This window comes from Myodes glareolus, chromosome 20 (genome assembly GCF_982192425.1).
Source record: "Myodes glareolus chromosome 20, mMyoGla1.1, whole genome shotgun sequence".
Taxonomy (NCBI): domain Eukaryota; kingdom Metazoa; phylum Chordata; class Mammalia; order Rodentia; family Cricetidae; genus Myodes; species Myodes glareolus.
The window spans coordinates 5,014,848-5,031,669 of NC_142045.1; the positions used below are offsets into that span (position 1 = coordinate 5,014,848).

General features: G+C 42.8%; 1 protein-coding gene across 6 annotated transcripts in view; it reads right to left on the reverse strand.

Moving 5' to 3' along the window:
• Sh3d19 (SH3 domain containing 19) overlaps positions 1-16,822 on the reverse strand; it is a 151,853-nt gene that overhangs the window by 41,924 nt on the left and 93,107 nt on the right. For 2 of the 6 annotated variants that reach the window (XM_085682538.2, XM_048424514.3), the window contains exons 3-8: positions 10,709-10,749; positions 6,774-6,813; positions 5,289-5,331; positions 2,085-2,223; positions 1,801-1,963; positions 208-1,182 (exon numbers count right to left, since the gene is read on the reverse strand). In XM_085682538.2, the coding sequence (XP_085538664.2) occupies positions 208-1,182; positions 1,801-1,963; positions 2,085-2,223; positions 5,289-5,331; positions 6,774-6,789 (1,336 nt within the window). In that variant the 5' untranslated portion in view covers positions 6,790-6,813; positions 10,709-10,749. Of the gene's footprint in view, positions 1-207; positions 1,183-1,800; positions 1,964-2,084; positions 2,224-5,288; positions 5,332-6,773; positions 6,814-10,708; positions 10,750-12,990; positions 13,014-16,822 lie in introns of those variants that run through there. The other 4 variants (XM_048424513.3, XM_048424511.3, XM_048424517.3 and 1 more) reach the window with 3 other exon arrangements.

Here is a 16,822-nt window from a genome sequence, read left to right on the forward strand (position 1 = left end):
CCATCACTCTCACCTCTCACTTCTGGTTCTCCTTTCCCTCTGTGTCCTGAAGTACTCACTCCATGTCTCTTATATCTGTTATATTATATTGGAACACACACTACCCCCATCCTATGCGTGCATAAGTACCGAAAACCAAAACAATGGCACGCACTATAGACACCACTGGTAAGTTCGGGTTCCCCTCCACTCCAGAGTTTAACTCACCTAGAACTGTCTCAGAACCGAGGTGTTCTTCGGCTGGGCTCCCTGAGGTGGGCAAAACATCATCGTCAAAGCTGATGAGGTCAATGTCTCCCAGGGCCTTGCTCTGCGGAGCTGGGACTGGAGGGTTGGCTGGAGGCCCTTCTCCCGGTGACCTAAACGCTTTGGCTTGGGATGCTACTGAGAGGCGGGGAGGAACCGAAACCAGTTTTGGTGGAACCAAAGGGTAAGTTGGGACATCTGAAGAGGCAGATTTCTTCGGCAGCAAAGGCCGGGGAGCAGGAGTTGGGATTTTCTTCCCTGCATCAGGGTGCTCGGCCACGGGCCTTCCTCCCGGGATCTCATGGTTCACACTGCGCGTAAGGCCAGGAGTTGGTTTCTTTGGCAATTCAGGTTTGGTTACTGGGATGCTCCCGGCTTCTTGTGGCGATGTGGATGGGGTGAGCCCTTCTCGGGAGGTCACCTTCAGCCTGTTTCCGGTCCAAGAGTCCCACTGTCCAGAAACCCTGTTAGCAGCAGGCTTGGGCGCCACCGAGGGTTTCCCTGAGGAAACGGCAGGTTTCGGGGGAACCGTGCGAGGGATAATCTCCGGTTTCTTGGGCAGTTCCGAGATGTCTGTATTTGTCTGACCCTCAAATGCTTTGATCCTGGAAACAATATTTTGGCTTTGTTCTGTGTTCATCATGTTCATCACGGCCTGACTATCTAAGCCGCAGGTTCTGTCCAGCAGCCAGTCTTCCCTCGGGCCCGCAGGGCTTTTCTGGATCCCTTTCTCTTCGCCGTTACTATCTCTAGCTACTGGTCTGAGGTTGCTCTTTGATCTTGGTCTTGGCACTGGACATCTTGTAGCACTGGGGTTTTCAGGACAATTTTGCTCTTCAGAAACATCAAAGACTATTAAAGGCGCCACACTTGGTGGGGGATTACCAGCTGAGGCTGCGGGGGAAGCCTGAAGAGGCTTGAGAGGCGCCTGTAGGGCTGACAGGATCAAAGGAACAAAGCAAAGTTACCATGCTATCATTTGAAAGCAGAAAAAGAAAAAGAAAGACAGACAGACAGATAGAAAGAAAAAGTCATTGCATAACCACTTACAGGAGTGTATAACTTGCATCTGTTTATATAACATAATCATTGTATAATTTAAAGCACCATTAGATTCCTGGTCCTCATCAGACATCACACGAACCACTTCTATCTGGTTGTCAAAAATCCTAACAACTTCATTGCTTTGTTTCCCAAGGCAAGTCACTCTCCCCTCTGTCTCCCTAATAAAACACCCCGAAGAAGACCAGAGAACAGTCTCCCTCAGCATCTTACATTTAGCTCAACTTGCTAAATGTAAACTTCTCCACGGGTATAGAGGGAACCCACAATAATGCAGACTGTGAGTTAAACAGGCTATTTTTTTTTTTGAGATATGGGCCAGAGATTGGGGTTGCAGTGCTCGGGAAAGATCAATTATAGCAATTGCTGCATATCCAAATTAAGAAAGCATACAGTGGTCATGGAGCCTAGGAAGCAGGGCTCGATAAATTATGTACGACTTGTAAATTATTTTAAAGCCTGGAGGCCGGGTGATTAGGTAAGACCAATTACTTGCATTACTTTGAGGCAGATCGCTGTCTATTTCTTCCGGAAAGTCGGTCTGAGTTGCAGAAGTAATAGTTCTCCTTGGCGTGGCAGCGGCATTATTGTTATTGGTAGTGTTAACCTGAACTTGGTTGATTTCTTTTATCACTTGCTCATAGGAGGGCGGGAGCTGGAAAGCAAAGAATGAAAATTGCCTGCATCTGTGGGCAACAGGCAAGGTGCTTCGGGTCTCACTGTGAAAATCTTTAAGTTTAATGTGAAAAAGAAAACACAAAACGGTGTCTACGAACCTCAGCAGGAACCAAGTCATTGGGTCTCCAAGGGCCTGCTACAGGGGTGGAGGGAAATCCCAGTCCCGGTGGTGGACCTCCTGGAAACCACGAGGCCGGCCTCAGGGGCTCTGCCGCCACAATGGTGATCTCTGGGCGCCTGGAAGATGGAGCCCCAGTGAGGTTCTCAGTAGAAAACAAGTTACCATCATTGGAGACTCAGGGCGGCAATCGCTTTCCATAAAAAAGCATCCGAATCTATTAGAGGTCTCAGAATGGTCTTTCTGGTCCCGGTGGCTGCATAATATAGCCAGGCAGGCTTCAAGAGAGTGGGTGACGATTATCCTCCAAGAACCTTGAAAAGTTGAGAATTAGGCCTAGTGCATTTAGCCCTGCTTTGGTTGATGGTGGACAGGGCTAATTCAGGGCTTTCGGTTTTATTCCACGGCTCTGCGGTTGGCTAGCGCAACTAACGAATGTGTGGCACACAGTAGGAGAACATATTGGTAGTGGACTTGTTTGGCTCCCTGTGATGATAAAAGTATACACAGAGTGCAAGCTCCCATGTGATGAACGCCATTGTTCTCACGCTATCTCTGCCTCAACTGGGTTACCTTTAAGTGTTTTAAATTCACATGTTTACCTTGAGAACCTGGCGTTATATACACACCCCTAGTCAATTCTTTATTTATTTATTTATTTATTATGTATATAATATTCTTTCTGTGTATGCCTGAAGGCCAGAAGAGGGCACTAGACGTCATTACAGATGGTTGTGAGCCACCATGTGGTTGCTGGGAATTGAACTCAGGACCTTTGGAAGAGCAGGCAATGCTCTTAACCACTGAGCCATCCCTCCAGCCCCCCTCCCCTAGTCAATTCTGTATATGACTTGATGATTTATCTGGAATATTTGTGTTGTGGTGACTCAGGAGAACCTTCCTTTACTACTGTTAGTCTATAGTTTTGTTTGTTTGCTTTTATTTATTTATTTTTTTGAAGGCAGGGTCTCATTGTGTAGCTCTGCCGTCCTGGAACTCATTATGTACACCAGGCTAGCCTCAAACTCAGAGATCCGCCTGTCTCAGCCTCGTGAGTGCTGGGATTAAAGAGGTGCGCCACTATGCCTGGCTTCTGAGTCTACGTTTTTATGCTTTATTTTCAACTTGCTTTTCTAGCAAACCCCAAGTATGTGACCCTGGGAAGGCCAGTCAACGTCTCTGAACTTCATTTTCTTATCTAATAAATAGGAATAATGATATTTATTTTGTCTTCTCTAGCACTCCATGGAAACAGAAAATGTTATCAAAACTGTGCTTATATACACACTCTCTTGCTAGCTTGTGAAGTATGGTTAAGTTTGAGCTGAATTCCCTAGAACCCCTTTTCTAACTAAGAGTTACCTGTTAATGTTGAACACTACAAATATACATTAATCCCCATGACAATTGGCGAGGTGGGCATGGCCAGCATTTTACAGAGAGGAACATGGAAGCTGAGGAGGTACAGTAGCTTGTCTAAAGTCATATGATAGGAAAATACTGAAGTCAGGATTTGAACTTGGCTCTGTCTCAGTCTGAAGTCCTTCTGCTGGGATAAGTGGCTCAGGCCTGTAATTCTAACTCTCAGAAGGCTGAGGGCTACATAAATAGTTCTAGACCAGCCTGGGTTACTGAGGAAAACTGCCTCCTTATTGCACTGCCCAAAATAGTTCTTCTTCTTCACTATTCTTTACTCTATTTTGAGAAAGTTGAAAGCATTGGGAGCCAATTTGTAGGAAGGAGGCCGCTAGTTAGTTCCGGCTGCTTAGCCCTGAAATAACCACATGGAAGTCATATTATTTAAAACACTGCTTGGCCCATTAGCTCTAACTTCTTATCAACTAGCTCTTACATTTTAATTTAAACCATTTCTAGTAATCTGTGTATTACTACGTGGCTGTGGTTACTGGGTAAAGTTCTGTCTGGCTCTGGAGGGGCTACATGGCTTCTCTCGACTCCACCCTCCTTTCTCCCAGCATTCAGTTTAGTTTTCCCCACCTATCTCTGTCCCCCTATAGCTCTGCTATAGGCCCAAAGCAGTTCCTTTATTAACCAATGATATTCATAGCACACAGAGGGGAATCCCACATCAAGCAGGGATGTCGACTCATAAAAATTTACCCATTCATTTATCTACCTGTCCATCCTTTTATTTGTCTGTATGTTCTCCATTCATTCTCCCATCTATCTATCTACCTACCTACCTATCTACCGTCTGTCTGTCTGTCTATCTATCTATCTACTATCTATCTACCTACCTATCTATCGCTATCTATCTACCTATCTATCTATCTATCTATCTATCTATCTATCCATCTATCATCTTTCATCTACCTATCTACCATCTATCTATCTATTATCTATGTATCTATCTACCAACCTATCTACCATCTATCTGTCTGTCTGTCTATCTACCTACCTATCTGTCTACCTGTCTATCTACCTATCTATCATCTTTCATCTACCTACCTACCTATCTATCATCTACCTATATACCTACCTGTCTATCTACCCATCTATCTATCATCTATCTACCTATTATCTATCTATCTATCTATCTATCTATCTATCTATCTATCTATCTATCTATCCATCTATCTACTATCTATCATCTGTCTATCTATCTATATACTTACCTACCTACTGTCTATCTATCTGTCTGTCTATCTATCTATCTATCTATCTATCTATCTATCTATCTATCTACTTACCTACCTACTGTCTGTCTGTCTGTCTATCTATCCATCCATCCTTCTCTTCTCTTTCACCACCCTTTCTATTTACCTGTCTACCATTTATCCATCCATAATCCTACCTAGCCTTTTCTGTTACCCTTCTGACCCATTTTCTTTCCTGTCCTCCATTTCTATGTTTAGGCAACATTTATTAGTACTTATAAAGAACAGATTACTTCTCTAAGTCAGTATAATAACATTTACATTGAATAGTTGCTTAATAATTAATTTAAAATTGAATCCGGCAAACAGAGAAGAATCTTTTAAGGCCCGTGTTACTTCTCTAAAGCAAAACCTTCATTTCTCAAACTTAGAGATTGATTCAGAGATGTGTTGCTGAGGCAGAGCTCAGTATAACACTGTTTATGAAGGTGAAATAATCTGCTAATTGATGAGATACTTTAATTTACATGATCAGAATATCCCCTCTACTATATATGTAATCATACCTCCTATCCCGATGAAGTTCACTCTGAATACAGGTCCGAGAAGCTAGGAGAGAAAAAAAATAAGCTAGTGAAGCACCATATTAGTGTATTCAGTAAAGAATCAATTTCTGTAGAATACACAATTAGAAATAAGTTAGCTTACAAGGACACATATGGAAGGTAATTACCATTATACCTCTAAGAAAAATAAATCAAAATGATCTTTGGATATGGCACAGATAATTATAATCATATATTTGTATTGCAGAAGAAAATAATAGATTTCAAATAGCATCTAAAATATTACATCATTCTGAAAAATCACCATGGGAAGAAAGAACAGAGAAAAGTTATTGGAGAGAGACTGCAGGGTGGGGCATTGAGATTATGACATGAAGTAACAATGGGAAGGAAATCTTAAATTTTATCCACAGGACTGTCCTATTACAATAGTTTAAATTTCTACTGTAAAAAGTGTAGAAGTAACACATTCTTAAAATCTATTTTCTAACTTTTTTGACCTTTACAGTAGTTCTATTGATTAAGAAATAATAATAAATATAAAGGTACTCAAGACCCTTTCACAATCATATTTACAACACAGATTTTTGTATATGAAGCAATGACTTCTCCCTCATCTCTCAAACTCAAACCTCTCTGGCAGCCAGGCTTGGTAGCACATGTCTTTAGTCCCAGTGCTGAGGTAGACGCAGGTAGATCTCTGTGAGTCCAGGGCTAGCCTGGTCTACACAGTGAGTTCCAGGCTGGTCTACGCTACATGGTGAGACTCTGTCTACTCACCTCGCCAGGCCCAAATAAAAGCTTCATGGCTTAAATTTTTCCTGTATTTTATTTATGAAACAAATCAATTCAATAGGATATTGTGGCAAAGAGGTCACATTTGGAGATCCATTTTGATATATAACAGAACATTATCTCTATTTTCAAAGATCCCTTCGGTGGGTAGGATCTTCAACTACTCTACCATAAAGACTTGCACCCAAGGGCATTTGTACTCAAACAGCCGCTTTCACCACCTGCCTCTCCATTACTCTCCCGGTGCTTCTGATGTGGGAAGACTGGAAGCTTGCATTCCTTCTTTGTCTTCCAACTTTTCTTTGAGCATGCTGCCAGAGCTGAAGGTGACACCGGTGAAGACGGGAATGAAATCTGGGCTACACTGAGAGCTGGGACAGCTGAACCTACACTGGGCTGCATAGGTGAAACCTCCAACATATGAAACCCAAAACCCACGTATGGGTCTCAATGTGGAACGTGCTCATGGCATCATCTGGCTCCACCGACAGTTGACATTGGGATCACAGCTGAGCCACCCTGAGGGATGTTTATCTACCAGAAGAGGAGAGGAGGTCAGAGCTCTGTGCGAGACGTCTGATTGTTAAGGTTTCATTGCTGCAGTGAAGTCCCCACCATCACCACTGAAGACGGAATCAGCAGATATGGCACACTTTCCCCAAGACTTAAGTCTCATTGGCATAAACGTACCTCTTCCACGGGGCATTGTGCTCTGTACTATTCATGAATGCTAAGGGAGAAAAAGAAGGGGTTACAGAAGAGGAAAAAGAGGGAGAGGGCGAGCCAGTGCCTATGCTCTACGAGGATCTCAGAAGCAAGACCACCTGCCACGTTGCTTTGACCTAAGAGGAACTGCCTCTGTTCTCAAGGAACCCATTCTAAAGAGCCATTTGTGGGGAAGATCTCCACGTTCTCCCCCATTCTGCACACTTAAATGGAGAAGAAAAGTTGATGAACCATACATAGTTTCATACGGTCAGAAGTTGAGAGTGGATTTGTAGTGTTACCACCAACACAGAACCCTCTGTTTTAGTGGGATCATAAGCCTGGAAAGACCTTCTTTGATCCTCCTTAAACCATAGGAAGAGAGATGTATAGGCAAGTCAGCCACCTGAGGTCACGGCTGTGACAGTGGGGAAGGTTCGGAGAAGCTCGTTTCTCCATATTGTTTGTCTCCTTTGGTACTAGGTGAGGTGGATGTTAGTTTTGGTCCTAAATCATTTTAAATTATCTATTAAATGATCAGAGGAAACAAATATATAGAAGGGTTTTAGGTTATAGATGTACCTGTTATAGAACACCCTATTGGTAAAAGTCACATCATAAACTCAGCAGCGACATTATTTTGGACAGGGTGTGAGCGAATGCATGTGACATCAGGGGCCTCCAGAGTGGCCAACTCTGTGGTCCACCTCCTGGCTCTACCTTGTGAGCTACTTACCGCCCTGGATTCAGTTTCCCTTTGTAAAACAGGGTTAGCTCATCTGCTGACAGCCCTGCTTCTAAGTGTGGGACAGTCCCCAATTCATGGTACGGAAACAGTGCCAGCTAAATTTGAATTCTCCAGATATTTTTGTCTCAAAAAGTTATGAAAGGGCCGAGGGTTGTGACACACAGCTATAATCTTAGCCCTTGGAAGGCAAGAGAATCACTATAAACTCAAGGCCAGCCTGGGTACATAATGAGTTCCAGGCCAGTCTGAGCTACGTAAAAAAAAAAAAAAAAAAAAAAAAAAAAAAAAACAAAAAAAAACAAAAAAAAACAAAACAACCCTGTCTTTAAAAAACAAAAGCAAATGAACAGCAAAAAGGTTAATGAAAGGTCATATATATCCAATTAGCACCTATTTAGAAAACTTTAAAGAATATTTAGGATTCACAAGAATGAATTTACAAAGACCCACCATAGACTGGAACTAGAATCAATATTAAAGAATTTGAAAAGCATCTAGCTGAGGAATACTGCCTTAAAAAGGTAACAAAGGCTGTCTTCGGGGCTAGTAAAATATACATCCTAATTAACTGCTAAGATAAAAAAAAAAACTACAACTTTTCCTTTAAAATTTTTTCCTGTTAAATGAGTGTCTGGGGAAATGGGTAGAAGCACAAGCTGCTCCCCTAGAGGACCCAGGTCGCATTCCCAGCCCTCACCAACCCAGCCCTCACCAACAGTAACAATGTATATTGTATACGGATGTCTGCCTACATGTATGTCTGTGTACTCCGTGCATGCCTGGTGAGCACAGAAGCCAGAAAAGATTCCCTAGGACTGGAGTCACAGATGTTGTGAACTGCCACGTGAGTTCTGGAAATCAACCTCAGGGCTTCTGGAAGAGCACCCGGTTCTCTTAACCACTGAGCAGTCTCTCCAGCCCTACAGATTTTCTTAAATAGACAAAAGGAGGGATGGGAGTGGCCATGGCAACCACTCCTCACTTTGTTTATAGGAATGAGAATACTGTATCGATCTGGCCTCCTTGTCCAGCGAGAGAACAAATGAAGACACTTGTGTAGCTGCCACGATGTAAGTGACACACGGGAATTAAAGACAAATGGGTCATTGGGACCCCAAATCTACCTCAGTTTCCTTTTGTTCCATCTCCTCCCTCCCTCTGCGAGGGCCGCAGTGCTACCTTCCTCTTCTCCCACTCCCCAGTTGATCCCCAGTGAATGCTTCCCCACTAGACACAAATAGCCCCAAACTTTTGTTTGTAGTCACCCTCAGCAGACTACAAACGGGTTCTCTCTACAGGACTGCTGACTTCTCAAACACCAGCCCCTCTCTCCTCATTATTCCCAAGCTTCATCCCATTCATGGTTCAGTCGTTCTATGGTCACTGCTGTCTCCACCGACATCCCAAGCATGGGACAGAATAGCCCGTCCTTGTCCACCTTTTGCTTGGCTCGTGGCTCCACTGTACTATGTCCATCCTTTAGGTCACAGGCAGCTGTCTCCTGGGTTTTTCTACTTCTCTGGCCACTCTTTTGGTTTGTTCTGCCCTCTAAGTCTAAGCAAACTCCATCCTGGGGACTCTATGGGGGATTAGGTACAAAGTGGAAGTCATTCCAGGAAAGGAGAGGGGAAGATGCCAGGCAGGGACAGCATGCTCCCCTCCTCAGCAGGCAAGGATTCACAAAGATGACCACGCATCTCCTCCATTACTGTCCCTTAAAGGGAACAGCTTTAAGAGACACCAAAAGATTCTGTCTCTTTCATTTTTTCTCTCCCAATGTGAATGCCAAGGATCAAACCCCAGACCTCTGAAAGAACAGCAAGTGCTCTCGACCACTGACCTCTTTACCATAGATAACATATTTTTATAAACTGCCACCATATTGATTTTCACTGTACTGTTCTTCATGACGCGTGGATGCCTTAAACTCATATTGTATATTAAAAGTTACATTCCTAAAAAAGGCCATATTCTTTTTAGTGTGGCACTCTTGGCTCAGATACTGTGTAAAACATCTAAATCACATCTTTACTTTTCCTGTAACAGGTAACCCACGTCCTGTTTAAATAAAAGAGCTTTTCAGATCCTTTTTCTTACAAAATGTTAAAATTCTATACCAATGGCAAGAATAAAACACCATCCAAGGGGTGAAAACACAAAATATAAATGCTAAGTTTGGAGAGAATTACAGCAGTTCTATTTTTATATAGAAGTATGAGTCTATCTTTATAGGAATACATATATACATTATATATAATTATATAATTTAAAACTCTTTATGAAGAATTCAGGCAGTGGTGGCACACACCTTTAATCCCAGCACTGGGGAGGCAGAAGCAGGCAGAACTCTGAGTTCGAGACCAGCCTGGTCTACAGAGCGAGTTCCAGGGCAGCTAGGGCTACGCAGAGAAACTCTGTCTTGACGCCCCCGCCCCCAAATACATGAAGAGAGCAAATTAATCAAAAGATACAGGTTTGATATTATTTTTATTTTTTCTTTTATGTGTATGGGTGTGATGCTTGCATGCATGTCTGAGCACCATGTGAATGCCTAGTGCCCTTGAGTACAGAGAGGGTATCAGGTTCACTGGAACAGTTCATGTGGGCGCTGAGAATTGAACTCAGGTCCTCTGGAAGAACAGCCCGTGCTTTTAACCACTGAGCCATTTCCCTAGCCCAGGGCTTAATAATTTTTAAACCCAGCAGACAGATACCTTGTACTTTAGAAAAATTATTACACAAAATTCTGTTTGCTCATAGATATGTATTACCAGATTAAATTTTCAGTTTTGTTTTTTGAGACAAGAGTCTCATGTAGACCAGTCTGGCCTCAAATTCCTCATGTGGCCAAGGATGACTGTGAACTCTGGATCCTCCGATTTCCACCTCCTAAGTGCCAGGACAACAGGCATGTGCCACTGTGCCCAGCTCCAGATTTTGTTGATGACTTGATTAAATTACTTGATGCAATGAGGGAAAATTGAGGTTCTGGCTTATCAACCTACAGCAGCTGACAAACTAGCTGCCAAAAATGCCTTCCTACCTCTAAAGAGAAGCTACAGTCGCTGGGGCCTTTGCAGATTCATCATCTACAATTGCTTGCTGGGAGCCTAAACCATTGTTTATAACTCTACCACAGAGGAAGACACAGAGCAGAGGAAAACAGACTTACATCTCTTGATCACCGCTCTGATGGATGACAATGGTCCTTGGCTAGAAAAAGAAAGAGAGAAAATGAATTACACATTCATCAGTTCTGAGCACAGGTTTTCACAATTTCACATGGGAGGGGCATACGCCATTAATTACTGGTCTCTTGGCAGAACAAAAGTTAGTGAAAAACTCAAAACTGCCTTTTATATCACGATGCCTTAAAAATCGCTTTCTTAGACACCAACACATCACATCTCTCAGGGACAATCTGGACACGCCTCCTCATCAGACACCCCAGTGTGCTTGGAAGAGCTTCCCATAGGTCTCCCTCAACCTTACAGTGGGTCTAAATACACTGAGTCACAATTTGACCTAAGGACCAACAGTTTCTTCTTTAGATAAGGCTTTAAAATACCTCAGCCCAACAAAGAAATCTACTTTTGGGGGTTCTGTTCAGTAGTCAGTTGTGGCTTTCTGTGGACTTTGTTATAGTCCCCTCTTCCAGTGCTTCCTTCACTGGTCAAGACACTCTGGCTACAAAATACATGAGTTTGATGTTTGTGGTTTTTTTTTTTTCCCTCAAATCAGCTGCACTGTCTTCGGAACCATTTTTTTTTTTACTAGACAACCAGTGTGATGAGAAGATTTAGGGGAAATAAAAAGCAACAAAATATTTTTTTTAAATACTATTCCTTACATTTTTCAGAATGTTCTTTAAAATTATACTTGCTGTGGTGGTCTGAATAAGAATGGTCCCCATGGGCTCATATATTTGAATGATTAGTCACTAGGACATGGAACTGTTTGAGAAGGATTGGAAGGATTAGAAGGTGTGGCCTTGTTGAAGGAGTGGGTTTTGAGGTTTCAGAAGTCCATACCAGACCTAATGTCTCTCTCTCTCTGCTGCCCGTGAATTAGGATGTAAAGCTCTCAGCTACTGCTCCAGCACCATGCCTGTCTGCTTCTCATCATGATGATCAGAGACTACCATCTAAATGCTTTCTTTTATAACCATACGGGGGCAGGATGGACAGAATCCAATGTGGCTTGATGTTTAGATGACAGATACCTAGGGAAAGCTCCACATGGTGACAGGGACACTGTTCAGAGCTGAGAACCATCAGAGACTGTCGATGACCACAGGAACTTCAAGGCTAGGATGGTTCTGTCTGTGGGTTTCAGAGGAACACAGGCCTCGTGACACCTCAAGTCCAGCAAAAGCACTAGGCTAATATGTTCTTGCTGTTTTAAGTCACCTACTGACCCCAGCAAAAACAGTGAGATAAATACATTTCTATTGTTTTAAGTCCTGTCATGGTTGAACATCTTGGGTCTAAAAATTCCAAATCCAAACTTTTGAGCATGGTCATGACACTCAAAAGGTGAAGACTTGTGAGCACTTTGGGTTTTGGGCTAAGGATGCTTCTCAGAAAAAATCCACTCGGGTACTCCAAACCTGAAAGACTGAAATCCAAAACCTTCCTGTCCTAGGTGTTTCAGAGAAAGGACTTCCTGAGTTACTCAGAGGAGGTGGTAATTCACTGAACTCTATACCTTGTGGATGTCACAATTCTCCCAAATAGAATCAAGACTGAGTAGCTGCAATGTGTTCTGCCTTCTCCAGGAGTGACAGCCGAAAGACCTACTGAGAGCCAGTGCTGGCAGCGATAGATAAAGAGCCAGGACCAACGAGGATAGAATTGAAGCCAGCGTCAACACTTCTGGTTGGCAAGGCAAGATGGCAGCGATAGAGACTGACAAGATCAGGGGCTGGATGAGAGGATGCAGGGCTGAGGCAGGATGAGGAAGAGAAGGGAGGAAATCACTTTCTAGAAACACTAGGTTTTTCAGAAAACTGGGGAGTAGAGCCAACTTTGGGTAGAGAAATCAGTCTTTCCATGACAGAACATAGAAAGTAGTCGTTCTACGAAACAAACCTTTGTTTAAGTGCTGTGTTTAGAGTTCAGGATTGTTTGCAGTCAAAAAAGTATTTCTCTTTACATGTATTTATCATGTGTTCATGTGTGTGCCCTATGGTGAGCATGTGTGAGGAGGGAGAGCAACTTTTGGAAGCTGATTCTCTCCTTCCACCATGTGGTTGTTAGGTGTGTCAGGAAGTGCAACAATAGCCTGGCCTGAATTTCTGCATTTTATGATGTTGAACCTGGGACCCTAGGCAGGCCAAGAAAGGTTCTACCACTGACTTATACTCCCCAATTTATAGTGATAAATCTCTATTCACCTGTCTTCAGCATATAGTAATTATACATAATAACGGGTCGGGATGCTGGTCATACTCACAATCCCATTCTATTCAAAAGCTAAGGCAGGAAGACTGTGACTTGAAGGCCAGTTCCTGCTATTCAGTCAACTGAAAAGCTGGGATTTGGAGATATACATCACATCCCAGAAAACAACCTATAAACAAAGAAACAAAATGGCTCCCATCACGGCATTTTTATATAGGCACATAATATATATTTTTGCGTTTCCATTTTCTCCCCCCCCCACTCCAAATATTTAATCCTTGACTACAATGAAGGACATATGATCTCCTACATTTCAGAAAAATACAGTTCCTTGGGATTTTATAAATAGGGCTGTGGTCAGTTTGATTTGTACCCCCAGAGGAACCAAGTGAGCTACAGAACAGCTTATGCTTCTGGTCTGTGTGTATGGGATGTAACTCGCACCACCAAGTAGTAACTTTTGAATTAAAGCAATATATTATGTAATAGAGAAGAGGAAGTACTGTTCTGGAAGAACTGTGCTCCATAAATATAAAGGAATAATGATATTTTGGTAGTCTAGATTAATGCCATAATACACGATGTTGGGCTAGAACGTGATAAATTGAAAAGTAGGAGAAAGTGTAGCTGCACGAAGTAAGTAAATAAAATCTTATAGTTCAAAACGTAGATAAACTTCACGCTTAAGAGGTATAGAATGAAGATTTATAAAAGGGGGGCTAGGGATGGAGCTGGCAGAGCACTGCTTAGCACAAGATTCGACTCCTTACTAGGAGTCACAGGCGCCAGATGTGGAGACACAGACCCAGAACCCCATCATTCTGGAAGGGGAAGCAGGAGGAGCTTCTAGCTCATCCTCAGTTACAAAATGAGTTTGTGGCCAACTTGAGCCATATGAGACCCCCTTTATAAAAATGAAACAAAGAAAGATAATTGTGACCCAACTGGGATGACTTTCAAGGAGGGGCGCTAACTACACTCAACACACGGCACATGCTGATCCAGATGCCACCACCGAGAAGCTCCAGTTGAATTTATAAACTGAGAGTGATGGGCATAGTTATAATCTCAGCCCTTGGGGGTGAGTCTGAGGCTAGCCTGGCTTTACAGTGAGTTATAGTTCAGTCTCAGCTACTTGGTAAGCTTGTGTCTCAAAACTACAAAAACAAAACAAAAAAGCAAACCAAAAACTACAAAATCAATCAAACAAACAAAACCCCTCTGTAATTAAATCTCTGAAATCAATAAGGAGAAGTTACATGAGTTCGAATTCACTCATCTCTGGTCACCATTGACAGGCCAATTTCTAACGGTTAAGATCAATACCATGTGTACGCTGCTACACTAACTGGACTCAGTGGGTCATATAACAAGACCATGGTGGGAGGGGCCATGTTGAGGGGCAGGTCTGGGATTAAGAGGGGGTATTGGGTGGATATGATCAAGAAGCATTGTATACAGGTTTGGACTTGTCAAAAAATATGTAAAAATGTTCTTTAAAAAGATCAATAATATGTCTGGCAGTGGTGACCCATGCCTTTAATCTGAGCACTCGAGAGGTAAGGCAGGAGGATCTCTGTCAGCTTGAGGCCAGCCTGGCCTACAGAACAACATAGTGAAACCCTGACTGAAAAACCCAAAAAGATCAATAACACAATATCAAGTTTTCCCGGGCACTTGTCTATTCGTCGTTTCCAAATAATCTGAAGGATAGATATAACAGTTTCAATGAGCTACATTCATATGCTACATAATTGTTGGGAGAGACAGGCTGGTAGGATGTATGATGTGTCCATGAGTTGCCTGGAGCCACATCAATGTCAAGAGAAGGGTACAAAGCCAGCTAGAGGCCCACGTTGTCTCCTCTTTTGTGACAGGCCATGCCGTTTACTTTCTGCTCCTCTTTTGACTGCAAAATGAAGACAGTCTATCCTCTGGCTGGCAACTAAGACTCAAAGGAAAACAGTGTAAAATATATTAACACAGAGCTGGCACATGGTAGACTTAAATGTTATATTCCTACCCTACTTTCCAATGGTGAAAACTCAATAGTTCATAATACACGTGACTGAAACGTTGTTTTGTTTCTGAGATAGACTCTAGCATGCTCTGGGCTGGTCCCAAACTAATTACATTGTTGAGGATGATCTCATTCTGATGCTTCTCCCTTTGTCTCTGGAATACTGGGATTATAGGTGTGTGTCACCACACCTGGGTTAAATATGGCTTTATCCATGACAAGTAAGTGTTCCATCAATTGTCCTATATCCCCAGTCAGGCTGGAATTTCAGAGCTACTGAGTCAACACTGCTGGGCTGATCTAGTAGCCATAACCCTATCCTGAAAATTCAAATATTTTGCATCCCTGTTGGGACTGCTCTCCTCCATTTAGGAAACATTCTGAGTGTCGTAAATCACACTTCTCACTTACTTCATCTCGCACGGAGTCCAAGCAAAGGTAAAGAGAAGAAGCCACAAGCTTTAGTCCCACGCTCTTATTCCCACTGTAAACACAGACAGTCCTCCGTTCTTTTAGGCCACCTTCCCAGGATGTGTTCTACAAAATGGCCAGGGTGATCAGTGGCTCTGGTGATTTAGTTTCATATTGCTCTAAGTCTATTAAAAAGAAATTCTATAAAAAGTTCAAAGATCATGGAAAATGCTTTCAACTGTTATAACTACGGGACATTTAAAAATGGAGTGTGCTGCCCTGTCTCTTTTTTTTTTCCCATACATGCACGTCTCGACTTCCTAATTAGACTGTAGGTTTCTCAAGGAGAAATAATGGCTTCTCCCTATTTTCACAAAGCAGCTCAGCGGAACTGAATCATGTGCTCGCTGAACTAACGTGAACTCAATCCTACTTGCAGGCAGAAAGAAATATAATTTAACTAGTTCCAGTGATTCCACACACAGCCCACTCAGCACACAAATCCTCAGATCTAATTTTGCTGCTGGTTTTGCCCTCTTGATAGCAATACCCAGCTATGCCCTGCCACGTGCATCTTGCCCAAAACGTCATTCATCTAAAAGCAGGAACTGCTCACTGGACCTGGTGAAGCACACCTATAATCTCAGCGCTAAAGAAATCAAGGTAGGAGGATGGTGGGTTCAAGGTCAGTCTGGGTTGCAGTCAGATCTTGGTTCATAAACTCAATAACCCGGGGATATAGCTCAGTGTTACAGCCTGTGTCTCACACGTCCTAGGCCTTGGATCCACTGCCGGCTCTGGGGAAAACAAAGAAGTACTTTTCATATAGGATATCACCTTGGCCTGCATCCGGCATTCACTAGAGGACTGGCCTAGCTACCAACAGTGGATGGAAGAGTGTCAATCAAGTTGGCCTTCTATGATGGTGCTTTAGACTTCAACACGTGGTTTGGTAGCAGACAGGAAACCCTAAGTGTCAGTTCATAGAATTTCAGGGATAACTAAATTTATTGTTTTTGTTTTTGTAGCTGCGTACTATCTAAAAGAGACTCTGTCATTGTAAGAGTCCAGTAGCCCCCAATAAGTGGGGCACAGATGCACTGCTAGTTTCAAGCCATGTGGAACATACAGTAACACACTGTGACGCTCATCAGATAAAATGTGTCTCAGTTGGGCTCCTTGTAAGCTGGGGAGCAGGCACACAACTCGATTTGCAGAGAAACGTGTAGCATAATGTCCAGTCGGCACCCAAGAAAGGTGGCATTTATTGCAACGTGTCCAGTGTGACCTCTAACCTCCTCAAATGTGAACACAGAGAAAACTGTGATTCTGATAGATAATGAACACCTATGGAGTGAAATAAATCTTTTCTAGGCTGTTTCTTACCTTTCCTCTACAGCCAATCTTGCCTGATCTAAAGAAAGTTTCTATAAAAATCCTAAAGAGGAGGGGC